Consider the following 21,281-nt stretch of genomic DNA (forward strand, 5'->3'; position numbering starts at 1 on the left):
AAGGGATGGGTAGGGTCGGGCAATTTAACCTCCTGTGGCGGAGCCCTATGGTTCCTACTCCGGGAGAATACCACAGTAGGGTTCTTTAACGTGCGAGGAACGTGGCATCTTTCCCAACACGGTGCACCACTATGGTTTGCGGTCAGGTTTTCTGTATTATAGCCTGACAACCCCAGCATGTAAGACGCCAGGGGTACCCCATTCAACCACCTGGGGCACACATCCCAGTTGCTCTGTGGGCAAAGCGCCCTAGCCCCCAGCTAGGATTCTGAGCACTATTTAGTCGCCTTTTGCGACAAGCTTAGCGCTGCTGCAGGCCTATTCTTTTAACACCCGGACCTGCACGGGAAGAACGCCTAGATTTTACGTGTGTGCAGAACTTGTTCCGTGAGCGAGTTAAAGTTTAAAGCGATCTTGGCACGAGTGATTATATCTTGGTTATTCACGATACTTGATTATCAGATTTATTTGATATCTTTTTTTTTCAAAATTTATTGATATTTTCGATATAAATTTTAAATGTTGTTGTCGGTGGATTTAAATTCGTGTTGTGACGTTTTTGCGAATGAATGTCCGAGAGTTAAGTTACGGAATTTATTTCACAGAGTGAATCATCGAAACTTTTTTTTACAAAGGGAACATTCAATTAATCACTGCCATCCATGTGATAAAAGTGTATATTTACTGGCACCTGTTGGTTTATAGACATAGAGAAATAAATAATTGTTGTGGTGATTTGTTTTTCTTTCTGCAGTAGATATATCTGAATTTAATGTTGGCAATGCTAAATTATATGACAAAGAATATCATATTCCCATTCTTATAGAAAATGACCCAAAGCTATAAAAAAAAAAAATAATAATAAAAAAATAAAAAAAATAAAATTATCATTTTCCTTCTTTATTTTTTTTTGGTGTAACAATATGAAAAACAAAATACATGTTCCAACAGCAGACTGCTAGTATTATAATACATTTTGATACATTAAGTATAAGTGTTTGTAAGAATCAGGCGAAATGGATGGAAGAAATAAGAAACATGCAAGTCAAAAAACCAACCGATCGGACAATGAAATATCACCCAATGATACTTTCTCTATTTGAAAAGACCATTATTTAATTTCTGCATCACAGGCTTTGCTAATAAATTTTTCAATAGAATGTTAGAAAAAATGATGTTTATGTTATCTGCCCATGAAATGTTAATTTTTAGCGCATTTCAATGAAATGATAACTCAATGCGCCAACAAGATATGGAATTATCTTATTATCTTATTATCAAATAATTTGAAAATGAAGATTTGAGGAATAACTGGGGATTGGAGGAAAATCGCAACTTATGATTTTTTTTAACGACAATAAAGATATTTTATTAAATTTGTGTTAAGTACCCAAGAGAATAATTCATGTTGTAGGCAAATCGTACTTATTGACTTCAGTTCCAATGTGCAGACTGGCTTATTCTGTGTGTGTTGTGGTTTGTTCTTCTTCTGTTGTCTTATGGATGTTCCCGGTTTTGTTTTACCCACAGTTTTCTTCCGAGCTCTGCGAAGCGGCAGACGTTCATTTCCTCTATTTCAAACGATAAAACAAAATAAACCTGTATGTCGACTGTTATTTTCACTTGATTATTTGACACTTTGACCCCTAAGAGTTCCTTTTTCGTTTGCTTTTGGTCACTGGTTTGATTTTGTGTAAACGAATAAAGGGGTTTGTTTTGTTTTATTCTCAGAAAAAAACAAGTTGTTAGTTCTGGAATGAATTAAAATAAAATAAAAATTGCAACCCGTTTTCCTCTTTAATATACATACATATAAAAATATATGATGTGCGCAATAAATCTGATCTCCGTTTAATGTTTATAACGGTGATGAAATATACATGCTGTACACATTGTCTACTTGCTGTGTTCAATAACTTTGCAAGAGATAGCGTAGATTATTAACGTCAGAAGACAAACAATAGGTCCCAGAGCGAATCGTTTCAATCGAATACGTATAAGCATCATTGCACTTGATTCATGTACAGTTATGCCTTTTAGGGATATTTGAATATGAAAGAAAATAGCCATAATATCTTTGGGTTTTACTTTTGTTCAAATTCATTAAAACAGTTGTATAGGATCTTTTGATAGCTCTGACAATAATTTTTCCATTAGAAAAAAATAGATTTTTGTTTTTACTTGTTGGTATTGAATTAACATTTTGTAATATCTTCACACAAAAAAAGAAGGAAAAACAAATGAAAAATTTACACGAAGAAGCACTGAATGATTAACAGACTTTTTATTTTGTAATCAGAATTTTTGGCTGATTAATGATTACAATGATTACTTGAAGAAATGTAATCAATTACAGCTGATTAACGAATAAAATTATAATTATCCCATCTCTGCAACAAAGGGACATACTCTTAGAAAAAGGACAAATGGAGCGTCTAATGTCATTGCAGTTTTTGGAAATGTGGGATTTCAAATGTGTAAGAAAAGATGTAGCAAATACTACGGTTGTGTTGAAATTAACTTTAGACGGGAAAATTTATATTGTGAATTGGTGAAAGACTTAACATCATTGAACTTTGTTGAAGACCAACATTTCGTATTTTCTGAAGTTAACACCTTTGAAATAGTAAGATTTGATAGCCCAGTATCTGTTTATTGACTTTTTAATCAAGAGAACAAAGATTCTAGCGGAAATGAAAAAGAGAGTAATCAAGGGACAAAGATCAGACATAGAAAACAGACAAACACAATAAAGAACATAATGTATCTAAAATATTACATACAAAGTAAAAAAAGTAAAGGAGTAACTCGGACTCCACTAATATTGTGCATCGGTAGCGTAAGCGTCCTCTGCTTTTTTTTAAAAGAAACATCCGCCGTGTAGCTCATAGAAAGTCAAGTCCGGGGTAGACGAAAGAGGAAAGAAAAGTATGACACGTTGAACAAATCAGTTTTCATGATGGAGATGGATATATCGTAAGGATCCATGAGTTCATAAAAAATAGCAAAAAAGTACAGTTCTGATGTATTGATTCAGCTCAATGAAAGGATTAGACCTTGGGTAGACTGTTCTCTGGTTTTTAGTCATTGAAACTCACTTATGTGTTTGTATATTTGTTAATTTGCAATAAGCTGTTTATTGTTAAGTAAGTTGGAAACCCTTCATATTTATATATATATATATATATATATATATATATATATATATATATTTTTTAATGCTGCAGTAAACAGAAATTAACATTTGGTTTTTCATAATACCTTTGAACTTAGGAGATAAAAATTAAAGAAGGTACCGTAGAATTCAAAATTCAGGGAGACAACTCTGTAAATGGCACTAAAATACAATAGAAACTGTTGGATTTTCATCATGGATTATCTTAAGGGCTGGCAGATTGGAATGAATAATTATATATTATTTTCTAAAAGCACTTTTGATTTTTCAGGGAAAAAGTATTTGTTGCCGAACCCTTGCTCTGATGAACAAAATTGCATCGAAACTAGATCTGGAAAGCATATATGTGAACAACACCTTCAGTAAAGCGTGAATGTGTGCACACCTGTAAAATTCAAATTTCCTACCTTTACATGTAAATAAAAAAAAAACATGTTATAGAGAATAATGACTTGAAGTGGTAATATTGTCAATTTTGAACAAGAATACACAAATATGACTCAAATTAATGAAATATTCAATATATGTCAAATTCCAATTAGGTATCAATGACTGCCTTGAGAAAAAAATCGGTGAATCCGTTGTAAAGGTAATTGTTATCACAATAGTTGTTTAATTGTGAGCAGCACAGCATTATAACACTACGCACCTCTACTCTTTATTTAGACCTTAATTACATCGTATTTAATTTTAGTTTTTATACAAAGTGGATACTCTGTCAACTCAGGTGCATGTTTTGCATAGTTTGCATACCAGTGTCAACGTAACAGAGATATAATATAAACAAATAATATAACTGTAACAATTGACAGAGAATCGGAATAATGAATGTTCAATAACGAAGAACGTTGATAGATTAAACCATCAAAAAAAGTTTAAATAGAAAAAATACATGAATGCGAAATTCACAACACTCTCTGTGCCATTCGTACCAATAGAAATATGGCGTTCCCCTCTCTGTTTTCTATGCTCATTGTGTGACCTATCGATTGAAATATAATGTTACTCTCTTTGAATCCTGTGCTCTGTGTGTGATGGATACCAATTGAAATAAGCGTTACTCTCTTTGATTCCTATGCTCCCTGTGTGACTGCTAGCAATTAAAATGTAGCATTCCTCTCTTTGGTTCCTATGCTTTATGTGTGTTAATGTTATCAATTGAAATATGGTGTTCCTCTCTTTGTCTACAATGCTCTTTTTGTGATGGCTTTTAATTTCAATAAGGTGTTTCTACTCTTTGTTTTAATAACTACTTCACTTATTTCGATATTGTTTTACTATGATATACTACCAATTTTATATTTCTTATGAATCATGGACTTATACAAGAATGGCTTAATAAACGTTGCACGTGGTAAGTTGGCATTCCAATATCTCGACGATGTAACCCATCAATATTAACTTCCAGCAGAATATGCCATTGATGGGAACCTGAATACCAATTCAATTCAATACGATGCGATAACTCACTTTCAAGGGGTGTACTGGGTAGTAGATCTGTTTGATTATTATATATCTAGAGGGTAGAACTATTCAACATGCATAATGGTATGCAATATTTTATGTAGCGTACTTGAAAAAGAAAACATATATGATGAAACGCAACAAATATACCATCATATACTTTAATTTCTTTTATGAATTAATCACTGATAGATAATTTACAATAGAAATAAATTTTCCTGGATATTTTTCTGCAATTATCGTACATTATTCGAATATTGTCTGTTAATGTGATACAAGTTCCTCTTCCATATTTGTCTCTTCATTTGAATGTTTCAATGTTGCTTTGTACGGAATTGATCTCAATGAGCATGGCGGTAGTCTCGCAAGAAGCAGGAAGGAACTACTCACCCTTCAGGAGCACTTGAATTCTCACCAAGTTTTTATTGGCGTTTGTGCTGTTTGTTTTCTGTGTGTATTTCTAAGTTCTTTATATATTTATATCATAAGTTTGCTGAAATATTTATTCTGAGAGGCATATTATTTATCTTGATAAATATCTAAAACATCACTACAAGATGGAAACTAATACGTATATTAATTAACAATGCAGAAACAATTATAAGTTCTTTATCGAATATTTAACTCACCTTTCATACATTGCATTTCAATCTTCAGTACTTACTCTTAAGTGAAAAAAAGTATGTATTTGTATTATTACGGAGTTTTTTTCTTTTAAAGGCTATGTAGTTCATACTCTTGGACACTAATGTGATTATGTAGGGCTCGGAGATTATAAACTCCACTTAGTCACAACTTGACCTGATGTCATGGTAGGGAAGTTTGTTGGGTTTGACAAAACTAGGACTAGATAGTTTAATTCATCCATCTGAGGTGGAGGTCTTTGCATACGTTTAAAGAAAATAGAACTCATAAGAACATTTCAGTTATTCGTATTTTGACAGAAATTTTTACTCTCATGGGGTGTAGTACTCGTGCAAATAGATATATACATCTATTCGAAATGGTGATATTCACCCAGTTCATACATATAACGGGAAAAATACGTTCTTCTGTAGATTGAAGTATATCATAATATTGATGAAACCTTTTGGATATTTATCTTTTAATGTTTTGTATAGGACTGTCTGTTATTTAGAAAAGAACATTATATTCCCATAGTAAGGAACAACCTATATTTATGTAGATCTGTTCAAGCTTTTGGATATCTGGCTTTTAATCTTATTCATGTCTTCAATTACACGTAAGTACAAAGCTTGTTATCACGGCAAATTAGATGTCAGAAAATGTGACTTAATAAGAACATACCATATCTTTCACATGAATTTGTTTTTGGTCATCTCGCTTCAGTTTTGATCCCACCGATATTACGATAAGATCACAGATTTGTATTCATGTAAGTTAATAAAGAATTGTCGTTTAATGCCATAATAAGCGAACTATACCTAAAACGTTTTCATACGCGACAAAAGAGAGACAAATTAGGTATATTATATGGATCATTCTCAAAATATGTGCAATGCCGGGGGTGGTGTTTTGAAAAAAATTGCAGAAACGAATAGTTCTTTGTTTTTTTTTTTTTGTTACGGATTCCAAATATTTATCATCCAAAATATCTCCACAGTAAGAAGAGTACAAATCCGCCAAAAGTTAAAAGATGTTTATTTATATTCATCAGCAAATGTCTTTGGTATAACACAGTTTGTTTTAGTTTAGTCATTATAAGAAAGGAATATGTCATAAAGACCATTTTTAAATATTTGGCAGTTTGCAATATGGGTTCAAAACTTTGAAAAAAAACTACATTTAAGCTTCATGATTTTTTGCTATTGGAATTTTTCATATCCAGGTCCGAAATGTAGTCAAAATCAACCACATAAAATCTAATGAATAATGCTTTATTTCAAAATATTATTTAAATTTCTGTTATGGCACCATAATGTAAGTGTGCAGCATCAATACAGTAACAATCATTTTAAAAAGAAATGTTTCATCATGCAATTATAGAACATTTTTTCTGTATGTTATACATTGGACTTGGATGTTACACCAAAGATAATTTTCAAGAATATTAACCGCCTATCAAACACTGTAGAAACTTCAATACCATTCAATTTAGATAGGGAAAGCAAAAACCAAAACACACACTGAAAACCAAATATATCTAGAAATGAAAAATAATTGCATCATTCATTCATAAATGTCCATGGGATAACATAATAAATGTCTTTTGTGTAACAACACTCGTCTTTGATATAGCATAAATATTGTAAAACCCCTTTCCTTTTCATATATTTTTTCCCATCTTTAGGCCAAAACACATCAGAAAACATAAATTTAATTTATTTAATAAATAATTTCCATCAACCAGCTTACATGGACAACACCAATGACCCATATATGTTTGCAGCGGTGTGAGCTCTACGGTTATTATATGCACTATTTAAATTTCCCTTAAGGTTCCCCAATATACTTACAAAAAAAGTCTTGTCCAGGAAGTAAAAAAAAAGTGACTGTCCTAACGGACAAAATAAATTCCTCGCTTCCTTAAACCAAAGAAATAAAATACATAGATTAAGATTACGTTACAGTAAAATATAAATTCATTTTTTCTTATAGTTTTTGAGTCTTTCTCTATTTTTTCACTAATTAGAAGAAGTGAATATGATGTTTTTAAAAAGTTCGCGTATTTTCTCTGTTCCACTGTAGCTGTTGCCAAATCGAAGCATAGCTTTTCTAAAATAGAAAAGGCAATCATGTTCTTGTCTGGAATTTGCAGCTATCGTCTGAATTTTGTTTACGTCACATGATATGTGTAAAATATTCCCACCATCCGTGGCGAACTGTAATATTTCCAGTATCTGTACAGATTGATCTGACTGGCCAAAAACGTACTAGAGATGTCCTTAAGAGATAAAATATGTAAAGTATTGCGAAGTGATATAAAGTTATCGACCATTCTGAGATCGAGGGGAAAAAAAAGGGGGGTATGAGGTTGGAATTTTGGAAAAACTTTTTTTCTCAAGTTATTCATTTATTGAAAAAAACTCCCCTATTATTTCACAAGGCAGATTTTCAAATAAAAATATCGATTTCGCTTGCTGCTTAAGTATAAATGAAATATTGCATTTGCGGAACAAAACATTTCATCCAGGTTGACCCCCTCTTTGTATTTTTACGAGTCGCACACAGACGGTACATATATGGTAAAGTTCATGGTGCTCGCTGATTTAGGCAATGCATACCCCATATTATTAATAGTGTGAGAAAAGTATATAACGTCATTATATAATGATTCTCTATTAAGCAAAATATAACGAGAATACGTAAGGTGATTTGTCAAAGAGACAACAACGGCACCGGGATGAAAATGTCAGCCCAAGGCCAACCACTGGTGTTTAATGAACGACGAAGAAATCCTCATACCATAGGGCAGGCTGCAGCTGGTCCCAAATCATCATTACACGCATGCACAGCAAAAAAGTTGATCCTATATACTCAAGTAACATAAAAAAATAAACTAAAGGTAAAAAAGTTTATATTCGCGCGTTCCTTTCAACAACATCAGCATCATTCCGGCCAGGTATTATGTTTTTAAGCCTAACCTAAGCGTTATTCTCATCAGGAACCCCCAAATAAAGCAAAACTTTCATTTCCGCCATTTATCACGTATTGACCATGAAGCATTATTTATGTAGGACATTAGACATGAATGTGCCTTGTTTATATACGACCTATACACATAAATTACGGAATAAAAGTGGCATAACTACATTAACAAATAAGGATCAACTCTAAGCTGCTAGAATAGTGTGAGTATTACCTGATTTTTTACCAAAACAGTCTTTGTTTAGAGAGAAATTTTCCTAATTGTTCGACTGAGCAAAACACTTTTCGTCTGTAAGATAATTTTATAAAACTATTCTGTTTCCGTCTTAACACACAAGACATTCCACAATGCTTGATTCCTTCGATGCATTGTATAACACATTGTTGATTTTTTCTTTTACAAGTTTTAATATTCAATCAAAGGATCAATCAATCAATATCTTTGTTCTGTGTGTGACATAACATGTCCGTGTTCTGTATTCGGAATAATTTCATGTTATATTGGTTTATTTACCTTCAATCCTGTTTTTGGAGAAATCCTCTCTAAACTTAAATCCCCATTTCCCAATGCAATGGGCTTCATCAAACACTATATGGAGTTTTTTTTTTGGAAAATATCATTTCCCAGAAATTTGAAGAGTGGTTTGTCCAAGAAGTTTTCTGGATGACCAATGAGTAATGTGAAATTTCCATTAAGAAACTGAGTTATACTTTAACCATTTTTACTTTATTCATATATTCCCAGATGTTTATTTCAGTATATATACTTACAATGTTTTAGAAAAAAAGTTGTATTCCCCATTATTACTGTTGTTGTAATAAATGACTCCATTAGGAAATGTTTACCTTTGTCAAATCTATTTGTACTTTCTGCAAATTAACTATGTATGAGAGTAATCAATGGAGCCATGGTTCGAGCCGGAATCATAAGAATATATTCCAAGGATAAAGACTGGACAGGGAAACTAAGCACACCCAACGAATATCAGAAAAATAACCAAAATAACACGTACAAAGAAAGAAAAGTAAATGAGCAACCCGGATCCACTATTAACTAGGAACATGAACCAGGTGCATCGGTAGAGTAAGTGTTCTCTGCTTTTTAAACATAAAATACATGAAAGTCATTAGGGCATATTGCGTAACGAAAAGCACACATCTCTTTTTGGTTTCGGACATTATGCATGCAGGAACATTTTTTATTTATGTGTGGCATCATGTGAGCGTGGTCAAGGTGATGTATGTCAAGTAGCCAATATTGACTTGGTACTTATATTTTTTTATGAAAATGATGTATTTTAAAATTTTGATATTTTTAAAGTATATTGTGTTAAATATTATATTCGTACGTGACACTCAAATATATAAAATATTGAGGTTTTCGTATGCATATCAATGGGATTCTCCTTTTCGTCGGCCAAATTTCGTGTCTTGGTCTACCCCGAAAACCACGAAAAATTGGTACCCCACGAACAACATTACTTTCACATTTATGTATATCACTGACTACACCTGCATATGATATGAATGGTATTCGAGTGTAAAACAACTAATACCATTCTCGTTATAATCATATGATAAAACCCCAGAAAGTTCGTCAAAATCTCGACTCTGTAAGAGTAATCAAGGGAACCAAGGTTATAGCGTTAATCAAGAGAATGTAATCCAGGGACAAAGACCAGACATGGAAAACAGATATACACAACAAAGAACATAAAGTAACTAAAATCATACATAGAAAGGTAACAAAAGCAAATGAACAACTCGGACTCCACTAAAAACTGGGAGCATGGACCTTGGCCACATGTTTTGATGAAACAAATGCAGTTTTCATCCTTTATAGTCTCCCGGAAGAATGAAAAAAATCGTTTACAGTTTATATACTTAAACTACAACTCAAAAGTATACATTTCCATTTATAAACATATACTTTAGACATTGTATTCATACTGTTCCCGGTTATACAGAAAAGATCTTACTGTTGGTGCCTACAATATAAAATTTTCCTGATAGCTATATTTGTCATACTATATGTCTATTTAAATTGTCTACATGAATCCATATACAATGATAAAAATCTGTTAACATGAATATTGTTATGCCTACTGAATAATTCTAGTTGTTCGTTTAAAAAAAACAGATAAATTATAAATGCATCAGTCGCAACATATATGTACCTTAATTTGATTGACTAGAAACCTAACGCTTTCATCAATACCGTGAAAATTATCGACAAATTCTATTGTTAAGCGTTAACGTTAATGCTGTTTCAATTTTTGAAAAGGTTGAAAATTATTTTCCATCAACAAATGATCGTCGAAAGTAAAAATTCTGATGGGTCAGCTGTAAACACAAATACTCAATACTATTATGACGGTGTGGCTAAACTGTAAAACAAACAATATAAACAACAACAAACAAATAAAACAAAACAAATGCGTCCTGCACGTCTAAAATGGCACCTGTTTTCTTAAATAATAAAAACAAAAACAAACAAACAAACAAAAACAAAAAAATAAAAAATAATAAAGCAAGAAAAAAAAAAAAAAAACACTGGAAAAAACAGAAATTTGCTGTTGGTCGCCATTACAAGGACAGGAATAATTCCAAGGAGTCCTTAACAGGATTAGGATTTATGTGTCGTGTAAATTATATATCGCCCGTTTTTTTTTTAAATAAGTTACCCTCTCCAAAAAAGTAAAGAGAGTAATAAACTCGAAGAAGTAAATTTTTTTTCCGTAAAAATTAGATTGAATAATGGCAAAATGAAATGAGGAACGATTAACGTTTTGTTCCACTTTAATTAAATAAGATGACTAACAGATTTAGAGTTTCAGAGCTATAAAGGTTCTGTCAGGGACCTTAGTTTTCAGTTTTCGTCCAAGTGCATCATGTAATACACAATGATGAGATTGACCAGTCAAATGGATATATTGTCTTGTACTTACAATATTTCCTGGCAGTTAAGAATCAACACACAAGCTCATTTCAATGACTCCCAACAGACCAGTTGTCACACTGTACACTATATACAGGGCAATCAGCAGTTTTATATGATGCGACAAGAAAAAAATATGTACCTTCAAAACTTGATATCAAATTACTATTATGTTTCATAGATTAATTCATAATTTAGTACATTTTGATTAATTCTTTTCATCTTTCTTATTAATAGCAAAATTACTCTATACAATTGATAGATAGAAAATATAGATTTGTCTGCGGTAAAACGAAACTATTGTATACACTATAGCAAGTATGTTCATCTTAAAAACATTAAAATCAGTAATGTGGTAAGACCTTTTTTGTGCTCGCGGGTGTTTCTAGAAAAGGGGAGGACGCTTACCCTACAGATGAACCTGGTCTCAGTTTTTAGTGGAGTCCGAGTTGCTCATTTACTTTTGTTGCTATGTATGTATTGTTTTAGTTACTTTATGTTCTTTGTTGTGTTTGTCTGTTTTCCATGTCTGGTCTTTGTCACCGGATTACTTTCTTCTGATTTCTACTAGTATTGGTTCCCTTGATTACTCTTTGTGCAGAATCTTTTATTGCCGAAATGCATTGCATTCAAACACTCTCTTGAGACAAATGTTATCACTTTGGCAGTCTGGTAATGAGAGAAAAATATGTACTAAGTATATAGAAAATTAAACAATGGAGAAACATTATGCTTTCATTTTATAATGTATTAGAATTGTTTTAATGGATATCGAATACATTTAAACAATCAAATAAAATCATTTTTGTACATCACTGTAACTACTGTAAATTTAATCATAGCAAAAATTGTGACGGTCTCAAAATCAAAGTAACAAAAATTTGCATTGAGGAACTGTTGACAATTCGTGAAAAATTATCTCAAAATCGAAAAAAAAATTGAATATTCAACTTAAATGACGAATTCGCAATAAATAATGCACATAATATTATTTTCAATTTACTGTTTAAGATCGGTATGATTCTTACATAGACATGTACTATATTTGAAACTGGGTTTTCTTTCTTTATTTTTAATATATGTATGTTTTTTTTCTTTTAATATAAAGAGAATAAGTATTGCGAATATATCAAAGAGACAATAATCCCACCGGGATAAAATTGTCAGCCCAGAGCCACACATTGGTCTTTTTAGTTTATTTTGACGTTTTATACAATATCTACAAGTTACTACACAATATAATTTGTTCAAAATATTACGTTTGCCAAAAGATACAATTATTTTCGACAGTTTTATCAATAAGATTTGCACGATAAGTTAAGCATGGTTGGCCCTGATTAACATATTTTTGTGACGATAAGAAAAACAGAATCATTTTTAAATGTCAAAACTTTTATTATACATAAAAATGATATTACAATTTAGTAAGTGGGAGGATACAATATGTCCTATATATGAACGGGGATAATTTCTTATACTTAATCGGTCCCTGAAGCGAAAAAAAAATATTGCCAAATAAAGACCGTGCTATACCCTGAAGATTAAAAAAGAAACTAAAATTGAAAATCACAAAAAAGTTCAACGAAGGGTAGAGGGTCATGACTTAGAATAAAAGATGCAGTGGACTAAAACTATTTTGACGTATCCAATCCTCCACCTAATTGTTGAGGAAAAAAAGAGAATATATCCTAAAGCCATTTTATTTTCAATTGAGAGACGGAAATAAGCAGAAACTCATTACAATTCTATGTTAAAAACAAAAACAAAATCAAAAACAGAAACCAAAAAAAAAAAAAAAAAAACATAAAAAAAAACAAAACAAAACAAAACATATGGATATCAGAGGAATAGGTCAGTTCAATTTTTGAAAAGCAGTGGACGCTTACCCTACTGGTGCACCTGGTCCATGCTACCAGTTATTTTATGTTCTTTGTTGCGTGTGTCTGTTTTCCTTGTCTGGTCTTCGTCCCAGGATTACATTCTTTTGATTTCCGCTAGAATCTTGGTTCCCTTGACCACTCTTTCAGAACGTTCAACGTTATTCGATACCAAAGTCAACTGAAGGTTAGTCACCGTTTTCCACATGACTGTCAACAAATTTCCCTTGAAAATTATTCAGAACTTGTGCTTATAAAAATGCAATACAATAGATATGATGCAATTATCGCTTTGTCTCTGTTTCGTAATACCTGCAAAATATACTGAAGCCCCAAACCAGGAGGACAATGTAGAGGCATAAAAATAAAAGTACATTGCCCAAACTAGGAAACAGAGACGATCTACATACACAATGTAAAAAAAAACAAAATCAAATTACAATTTAAAAAAATAAGAAGATAACAAAAATTACACAGCACACATACAAATCTTACACACTTCCTAAATGAAAACCAGGAAAAACACCAGGTAAACAAGACTTAACACAAAAAACTAAAACACACGCAATAGAAAAACTGGGGTGAAATCAGGTGCTCCGGAAGGGCAAGCATGTCCCGATCTGTCAAGGGTACCCGTCAAATTGCAACTGAGTAAAGGTATATCGTACTTACAGGCATCAGATCTATTCTATTTTCATTGTTTTGTTGCGACTTGTTTTTCTTTTGTTGTCTTTTGGTTTTCACGGTTAAGTTTTGTCCACGGATTTCCTCTTATTTGAACATTCGATGGATCTTAATAAAATCATGATTTAATTTGCTAATATGACGATATCAATGTTTCATGCAATTCCATTTAGTGATGTTTTTTTTTTTAAACATTGTTTATATTATTTTCTTATTTGATTCTCTTTGTTATTCTTTCATTCTTTGTTTTGCCTTTGTTCCTTGACTTGATTTCTCTTACGTTCAATGTTTACAGATTGTAACGGGTATAAAATTCACAATGTGTTTGATAAATATATTTCCCATTAAATATTAAATACGGTAATAAAATGCACATGGTCTAATTGCTGTGCACAGTAAATTTTATTCATTACTAGCATACAGTTAAATTGTTACATTGAAAAATATCTGTAAAGCAAATCGTTTCAGGCATATCATCTATCGAGGGTGATAAGAGACAAAGTAGGTGGAATGAAACCTTATCAAAGAATTGCATTATTTTGCAGCCTACTTAGTTGGTTCTTCATGAATATCACAAAGGGACAGGCTCTAAGAAAAAGGACAAATGGAACTTCTAATATCATTGCAGTTTTTGGAAATGTAGGATTTAAAATGTGTCAAAGGAGATGTAGCAAATACTCTGACTGTGATGGTATTAACTTTAGTCGGAAAAATTTATATTGTGAATTGGTAAAAGAAACATTAGCAAACTTGGTCAAGGATGAACAATTCGTATTTTCTGAAGCTAGCACATTTAAATTAGTAAGTTGTATCAACTGCAATATCGATGTCATACTTTTTAATTGATCAAAATTGCAATTAACCTTAAAAAAAGCTCAATGAAATTATCTATAATGGGTAGACTATTCTAACGGAAATAATCATACCATGGTTCTACGATGGGTGAACTATTCTAACAGAAATAATCGCACCATGGTTCTATAATGGGTAGACTATTCTAACGGAAATAATCGCACCATGGTTATATAATGGGTAGACTATTCTAACGGAAATAATCGCACCACGGTTCTACGATGGGTGAACTATTCTAACGGGAATAATCGCACCATGATTCTACGAAGGATGAACTATTCTTACGGAAATAACCGCAACATGGTTCAAAATGGGTAGACTATTCTAACGTTGACCTTGGTTCCTGCTTTTATAATTAGCCCCGCATATGCCTATTTATCTGTTAGATATTATTTGTTGTTCTCGTCTTGCTTCTGATATCTGATTTTCTGCCTTCAATTCACAAGCTCTTCTCTGAATGGTCACACTTTCCTTTCGTTATCGTTTGAAAAATGACATTATAACGATATTTAAAAAAAAAAACCAAATACATGTATACAAAAGAGAAAAAAATTGCGAAATGACGATAACCGAAAAGGTCTTTAACTTATAGTAAGATAAACAATAAATATTAAGCCTGGCCGGATGAAAAGATCATAAAACCTTTTAATTATCATTAACTGGTATAGTTGATTGAATTTTTAAAAGCACTCATGTTTTTTCAGGAAAACAGTGTCTGCTGGCCTAGTCCTTGTTCTGATGAAGAAAAGTGTATTGAAGCTAAGTCTGGAAAGTATATATGTACACAAAAACGTAAGTACACGATTATGTGAATACCAGGAAAATTCAAATTATAAAGAATTTAAAAATATTGTATAGAATTTAAATACAGAAAAAAATGACTTCAGTAAGTCATGTAGCTAATATTGAAGAAGGATACAGAAACACAAAATATTTATAAAATATCAAGAATATGTAAAACTCAATTTAGTTTGTGAGAGAATTTAAAAACAGTTCTCTTCTGGTTGTGCTTTGTTGTTTTTAATTCAGTGTTTCAAGATTCTAGCGGAAATCAAATGAATTTAATCCAGGAACAAAGACCAGACAGGGAAAACAGACACACACAACAAAATTCATAAAATAACCAAAATGATACGTACAAATCAACAAAAGTAAGAGAGCAAATCGACTCCACACTAAACACAGGGAGCATGGACCAGGTGCACTGGTAAGGGTAAGACGAATACGGTAGCGGTAAGTGGAGAATAGTTCAAGATGATGACACATGACGATAATTCTCTTTTATCCTATAGAATATATGTTATAGCAAAGTGATGTTAAAATACTCATCACTTCAGAAAGTTCGTATTCTAGGAAAAATTTACCATCTGACGAACAGTCCCGTGCTAAGTAAAAACTACCGTAGGAAAAGAGAGGAGTACTGGATACGCAGACTGGGTACTGCAATACCTTACGGATGCAATGACAACATCAAAAATATATGAAACCTTTCAAGCCAATATAACAACAGCATAAATTTGATGAATTTATTTGACAAAAATCCAAGACGTGAAAGGAGCCATGGCCATCGCCACTATACGTCACCTACGTTACATGATGTCTCCATAGATGGTCTTCTTCCTTTCATACAAAAACCTCTTGTACTTCATCACATTCGAACCAAACTCTATTCTATACCTCTCACTCTACAACACTCCTTTTACAAAACAAATCTTGACACTCCTGTTTCCGAGCCTACCACACCATTATACAGACACCATCATTTTGGATATTGGTTTCCACAGACGCTTTAAACCAGTATGTTTGAAAAGTCAAGTTGAAGAATAACGATCATTTCTTACACTATCCTTTGTCAACAAAGGTATAGATGCAATGAATTTGGCTAACATCCTCCATCACAAAAACGCAACCAACAAAACTCCCACATATTTCAAAGACAAATCAATACCGATTATTTCATATTCCTATACTTCACCCATTGCATCCAAAAATTTTCAATTATAAAATGCTATTGCAGAATCTCAAGATTGAGAACTTCAAGGCTAAACTGTTCTTGCAAAAAACTCCATCCAAATACGGTCCTTTCGGTGACGTCGTTACGGGAGATTTAACCATAACCGAAAACGAATCTCTGCATAGTATCCTTTGTAAAGGTCCCAAGTACCGTGAACCACGCTCCATAAATTGGAATTATAACTTTAAAGTTCTTATTGATGCCGTGGAGGACTACGCAAGAAAATGAATAAAACGAAAACAAGATGTCTTTAGTTCTGTCTTTAATGTCTGAGTGGTTAAAGGCCGTGAGGTCTTTAATTTTGAAACAAATGAAAGTTTTAGGTAGGTCATTGAGTGCCAATGCTACATCAATTTTCAAAGACCCTGATAAGAAAAAACATTGTCTACTATACATGACAAATATTTTGTCGTACGAGCAGACAAAGCCTAAAAACAACATTGTTTTTTTTTCTGCAAAACGTTTTACATGCAATGTTTATTGTCAGAGGTAGATGTAGAAAATAATAACTGTAATTAGACCTATACTGCTACCACAGTATCCAAAGAAGAAATTGTGGAAAACCATAAATCTGTGCTATCCCCTTTTGGTCTCTGTACCAAAGACGATGATTGTGATCTACCGTCTATGTACTGGATTCCTAAACTCCACAAGAATCCATACTAACAACGTTACATAGCTGGATCTGCAAAATGTACCACCCAAAACCCCTTTCAAAACTTTTAACTTCTATACTAACAGCTGTCAAAGAGGGTCTGCAGTCCTATCACAACACTTGTTTCTTCCGTAGTGGTATTAATTCAATGTGGATCCTAGAAAATTCGAAAGAGCTTCTGGAAACCTTCAGTTCAAGACCATTATCAGAATATAATAGCATTAAAACCTATGATTTTTTAACACTGTGTACTTCTATTCCCCATACTCAGTTAAAATCCCGACTTAAAAATTATACATCGTTGTTTTTCCAAAAAGATGGTACACCTAGATACAAATATATAGTTCTTGGTAGAGATTCCTCATACTTTTTAAGAAATAATTCAAAATCATCTTCCAAATATACAGAAGAAGATGTTTACAAAATCCTGGAATTTTTAAACGACAACATATCTGTCCAGTGTGGTAGACGCGTTTTTCAACAAACGGTCGGCATTCCAATTGGAACAAATTATGCTCCTCTACTTGCTAACATATGCCTTCACTCTTATGAGACTGATTTTATAGCTGATCTGATCCGAAAGAAAGAAAAATATCGTTTGGCTAGATCATTTAATTTTAGTTTTCTAGAGGACGCTTACCCTACCGGTTCACCTGGTCCATGCTCCCGGTTTTTAGTGGAGTCCGAGTTAAAATTTGCTTTTGTTACCTTGTATGTATGATTTTAGTAACTCTGTGTTCTTTGTTGTGTATGTCTGTTTTCCATGTCTGGTTTTTGTCCCTGGATTACATTCTTTTGATTACCGCTATAACCTTGGTTCCCTTGATTACTCTTCCGCTATATAGACGACGTATTATCTTCAAACAATCCCAATTTTGTGGATTTGATACATCGCATCTACCCCAAAGAATTTGAGATAAAGGATACTACAGACACTGTGAAGTCAGCCTCATATCTTGACCTACACTTTGACATCGATAGTAAGGGAAAGCTATTGACCAAACTTTACGACAAACGTGATAACTTTTCATTCAGAATTTTCCACTTTCCTTTCACCTGGGGAAACATTCCTTCAGCTCCTGCGTATAGAATGTTCATATCACAACTCATTCGTTATGACAGCTTGCCGAAAAGATTTCATATTCTTGTTAGAAGTAGGCTTCTGGAACAGGGTTACGTTGCTACAAGATTGAAGTCATCACTACAGAAGTTTTATGGTTGACATCATGAACTCGTGGATTGTTACCATGTATCTATCTGCGCTATTAAAACTGATTTGTTTAACGTGTCATTGTTTTACTTTCCACCTTCGACTACCCCAGACTTGGCTTTTTAAGAGCAACTCGGTGGGCGTTTCTAGAAAAGCAGAGGACACTTACCCTACCGGTGCACCTGGTCCATGCTCCCAGTTATAGTCCGAGTTGCTCATTTGTTTTTTTGCTTTGTATTATTTTAGTTACTTTATGTTCTTTGTTGTGTATGTCTGTTTTCCATATCTGGTCTTTGCCCCTGGATTACATTCTTTTGATTACCGTTTGAAAGGTTTACTGGTGCACCTGGTCCTTGTTCCCAGTTTTTAGTGGAGTCCGAGTAGCTAATTTACTTTTGTTACTTTATATTATTTTATTTATTATATGTTCTTTGTTGTGTTTGTCTGTTTTCGATTCTTTTGATTTCCGTTAGAATCTTGATTACTCTTAAGATGTTACCTCTTTGATTTTTAAACCTCGTCGCCTTAAATGTTGTTGGACTTTGATTTACATTCGATTTTATACTTTTACAGGCTTACTGAACGTTGCACGTGGGAAGTTGGCATTCCAATACCCAGAAGATTTAAACTACAGCTTTCATTATCCAGCGGGAAATGCTATTGATGGGAACCTGGAGACCAGATCTCATTCAAGTCATGTTGATAATACAACTCACACTAAAGGGATGTACTGGATGGTAGATCTATTGGGTTTTTATATAATTCAAAGGGTCGAACTATTCAACATGGCAAATGGTATGCAATATTTTTGTAGGATATTCAGTATCCTTTTATAGATTAATCACTGATAGTATCTATCTGCGCTATGAAAACTGATTTGTTTAACGTTTCATTGTTTTACTTTCCACCTTCGACTACCCCAGACTTGACTTTTTATGAGCAACTCGGCGGGTGTTTCTAGAAAAGCAGAGGACGCTTACCCTATCGATGCACCTGGTCCATGCTCCCAGTTTTTAGTGGAGTCCGAGTTGCTCATTTACTTTTGTTACTTTGTATGTATGATTTTAGTTTCTTTATGTTCTTTGTCGTGTATGTCTGTTTTCCATGTCTGGTCTTCGTCCCTGGATTACCTTCTTTTGATTACCGCTATAACCTTGGTTCCCTTGATTATTCTTAGATACCAAGAAAAAAAAATTATATTTCCCATTTCCTTTCTGCAGTAATCCTACATTAATTAGATGATTGTTTGTAAACATGTTACAATTCCCTCTTGAAAATTTATTACTTCATTTGAATGTTTACCTTCAACGGGCAGCAGACCGGGTATGTTGCAAGATGCAGGAACCACGCATATTTCCAGAGCACATGAGTTTACCACCAGTGTTAGTGACATTTATTCTGTTCATTTTTTGGTGTGTATTTCTTGTGTTTTTTGTGCTGTACTATTTCCCCACCTATGCAATTGAAACTTCTTTTAGATATATCTTTTTGTTATTATATCAATATCGGCATAAACAATACCGAAGCGTCAGCAGTGGGATGATTCAAATACGTAAAAATCCCTAAAACATGGCCTAAACATGAACGCATGAAACCGAGATAATTCACATAGAGAACCAAAAAAAAAAAAAGAAAAAGATGGCACATACAAAATAAAAAAAAGGGAAACAAGACGTCAGACAAAAAAAATAAAGCACTAGCGATATGAACTCACACAAAAAGACGTTAGTGACATCAAGAACTCCAGTAGGTTAAGCAGCGGTACGCGTCATATTTAAAGCGAATGTAGTCCGGTAATAATCTAGCAACAACCCCGACAAGTATCAAACCCACTATTCACACTAGTGCGAAATCATTCATTTCAATTAAGTATCATGATGTAAATGTAGCCAATATGTAGCTTAGAAGTAGTGGAAACGTATCAGATATTGACAAAATTAGATAATTATTTATAACAAGATATCAAAGCTATTGCATAAATAGTTAATCTGATGGTATATTATTAGTATAGATAAACAGTTGCTCATACAAACGTGAGAGAGCCGATTACTTTATTTTACTGAAACACAAATAATATCATATATATTACGTGTCCTTAATAAAAATATAGAAACAATTACGAATTCTTGAGTGCATTTTGACCAAACATGTATTAAAAATTCATATTTCCTACATTAAACTGAAATCTTTAACAGTTACAGTTGAATAAAACTTTGCTTTATTAGTCTTGTATAATTACAGAGTTTTTTTTATTTTTAAGGTGATAGAGTTCGAGATCTTGACATAACTATTGGAAATACCCATGAACCGAATCAGTTGTGTGGACATTATGTAGGACCCGGAGATTATAAGCTCCACTTAGTCACAACCTGCCCTGAAGTCATGGTGGGAAGGTTCGTTAAACTAAGTTTGACAAACCTAAATCAATATAGTTTAATTCATCCATCTGAAGTAGAAGTATATGCCTACGTATAAAAAGAATAAAAAGACAACACGTAAAAATATCAGATATCTGTTAATTGAAAATAAATTTCACTTAAGGCTAAATTCTGTAATAAGTAAGCAAATAGGTGCATAAATCTACTCTTATTGGTGGTGTTTAAACTCTCAAAAATGGTACTGATGCATTTCAAAAAAAAATGCACTCTATAGCTTGAAGTATATACTGGTTACGATGAAACATTCTGAAATGATATCATATTTTGTTTTGCATTTATATGTATGGTTTTTTTTTAAATAAATGATTCATATTTTGAGTTTTATTCATGTCCGTCCATTTGGACATCAGACATAAATGTACCTC

At 32.8% G+C, this 21,281-nt stretch overlaps 1 protein-coding gene across 1 annotated transcript; it reads left to right on the forward strand.

Annotated features, from left to right (window-relative positions):
• The first annotated feature begins 14,175 nt into the window (after nt 1–14,175).
• LOC148618051 (uncharacterized) lies at nt 14,176–21,228 on the forward strand. The gene is made up of 4 exons (XM_088581680.1): nt 14,176–14,548; nt 15,304–15,391; nt 19,052–19,273; nt 20,739–21,228. Exons 1-4 carry the CDS (start codon nt 14,258–14,260, stop codon nt 20,951–20,953), a joined length of 816 nt encoding a protein of 271 aa, XP_088437806.1. The 5' UTR covers nt 14,176–14,257; the 3' UTR covers nt 20,954–21,228.
• The last annotated feature ends 53 nt before the right edge of the window (nt 21,229–21,281 follow it).

Source organism: Perna viridis, chromosome 5 (genome assembly GCF_037379345.1).
Source record: "Perna viridis isolate PV_CMFRI_1.1 ecotype Kerala chromosome 5, ASM3737934v1, whole genome shotgun sequence".
Classification (NCBI taxonomy): Eukaryota; Metazoa; Mollusca; class Bivalvia; order Mytilida; family Mytilidae; genus Perna; species Perna viridis.

Coding starts and splice junctions, on each gene's coding strand:
- LOC148618051 (XM_088581680.1), top strand. CDS start 14,258: ATGAAACCTTATCAAAGAATTGCATTATTTTGCAGCCTACTTAGTTGG. Junction 14,549..15,303: donor AAGCTAGCACATTTAAATTA/GTAAGTTGTATC, acceptor ATGTTTTTTCAG/GAAAACAGTGTCTGCTGGCC. Junction 19,274..20,738: donor ACTATTCAACATGGCAAATG/GTATGCAATATT, acceptor TTTATTTTTAAG/GTGATAGAGTTCGAGATCTT.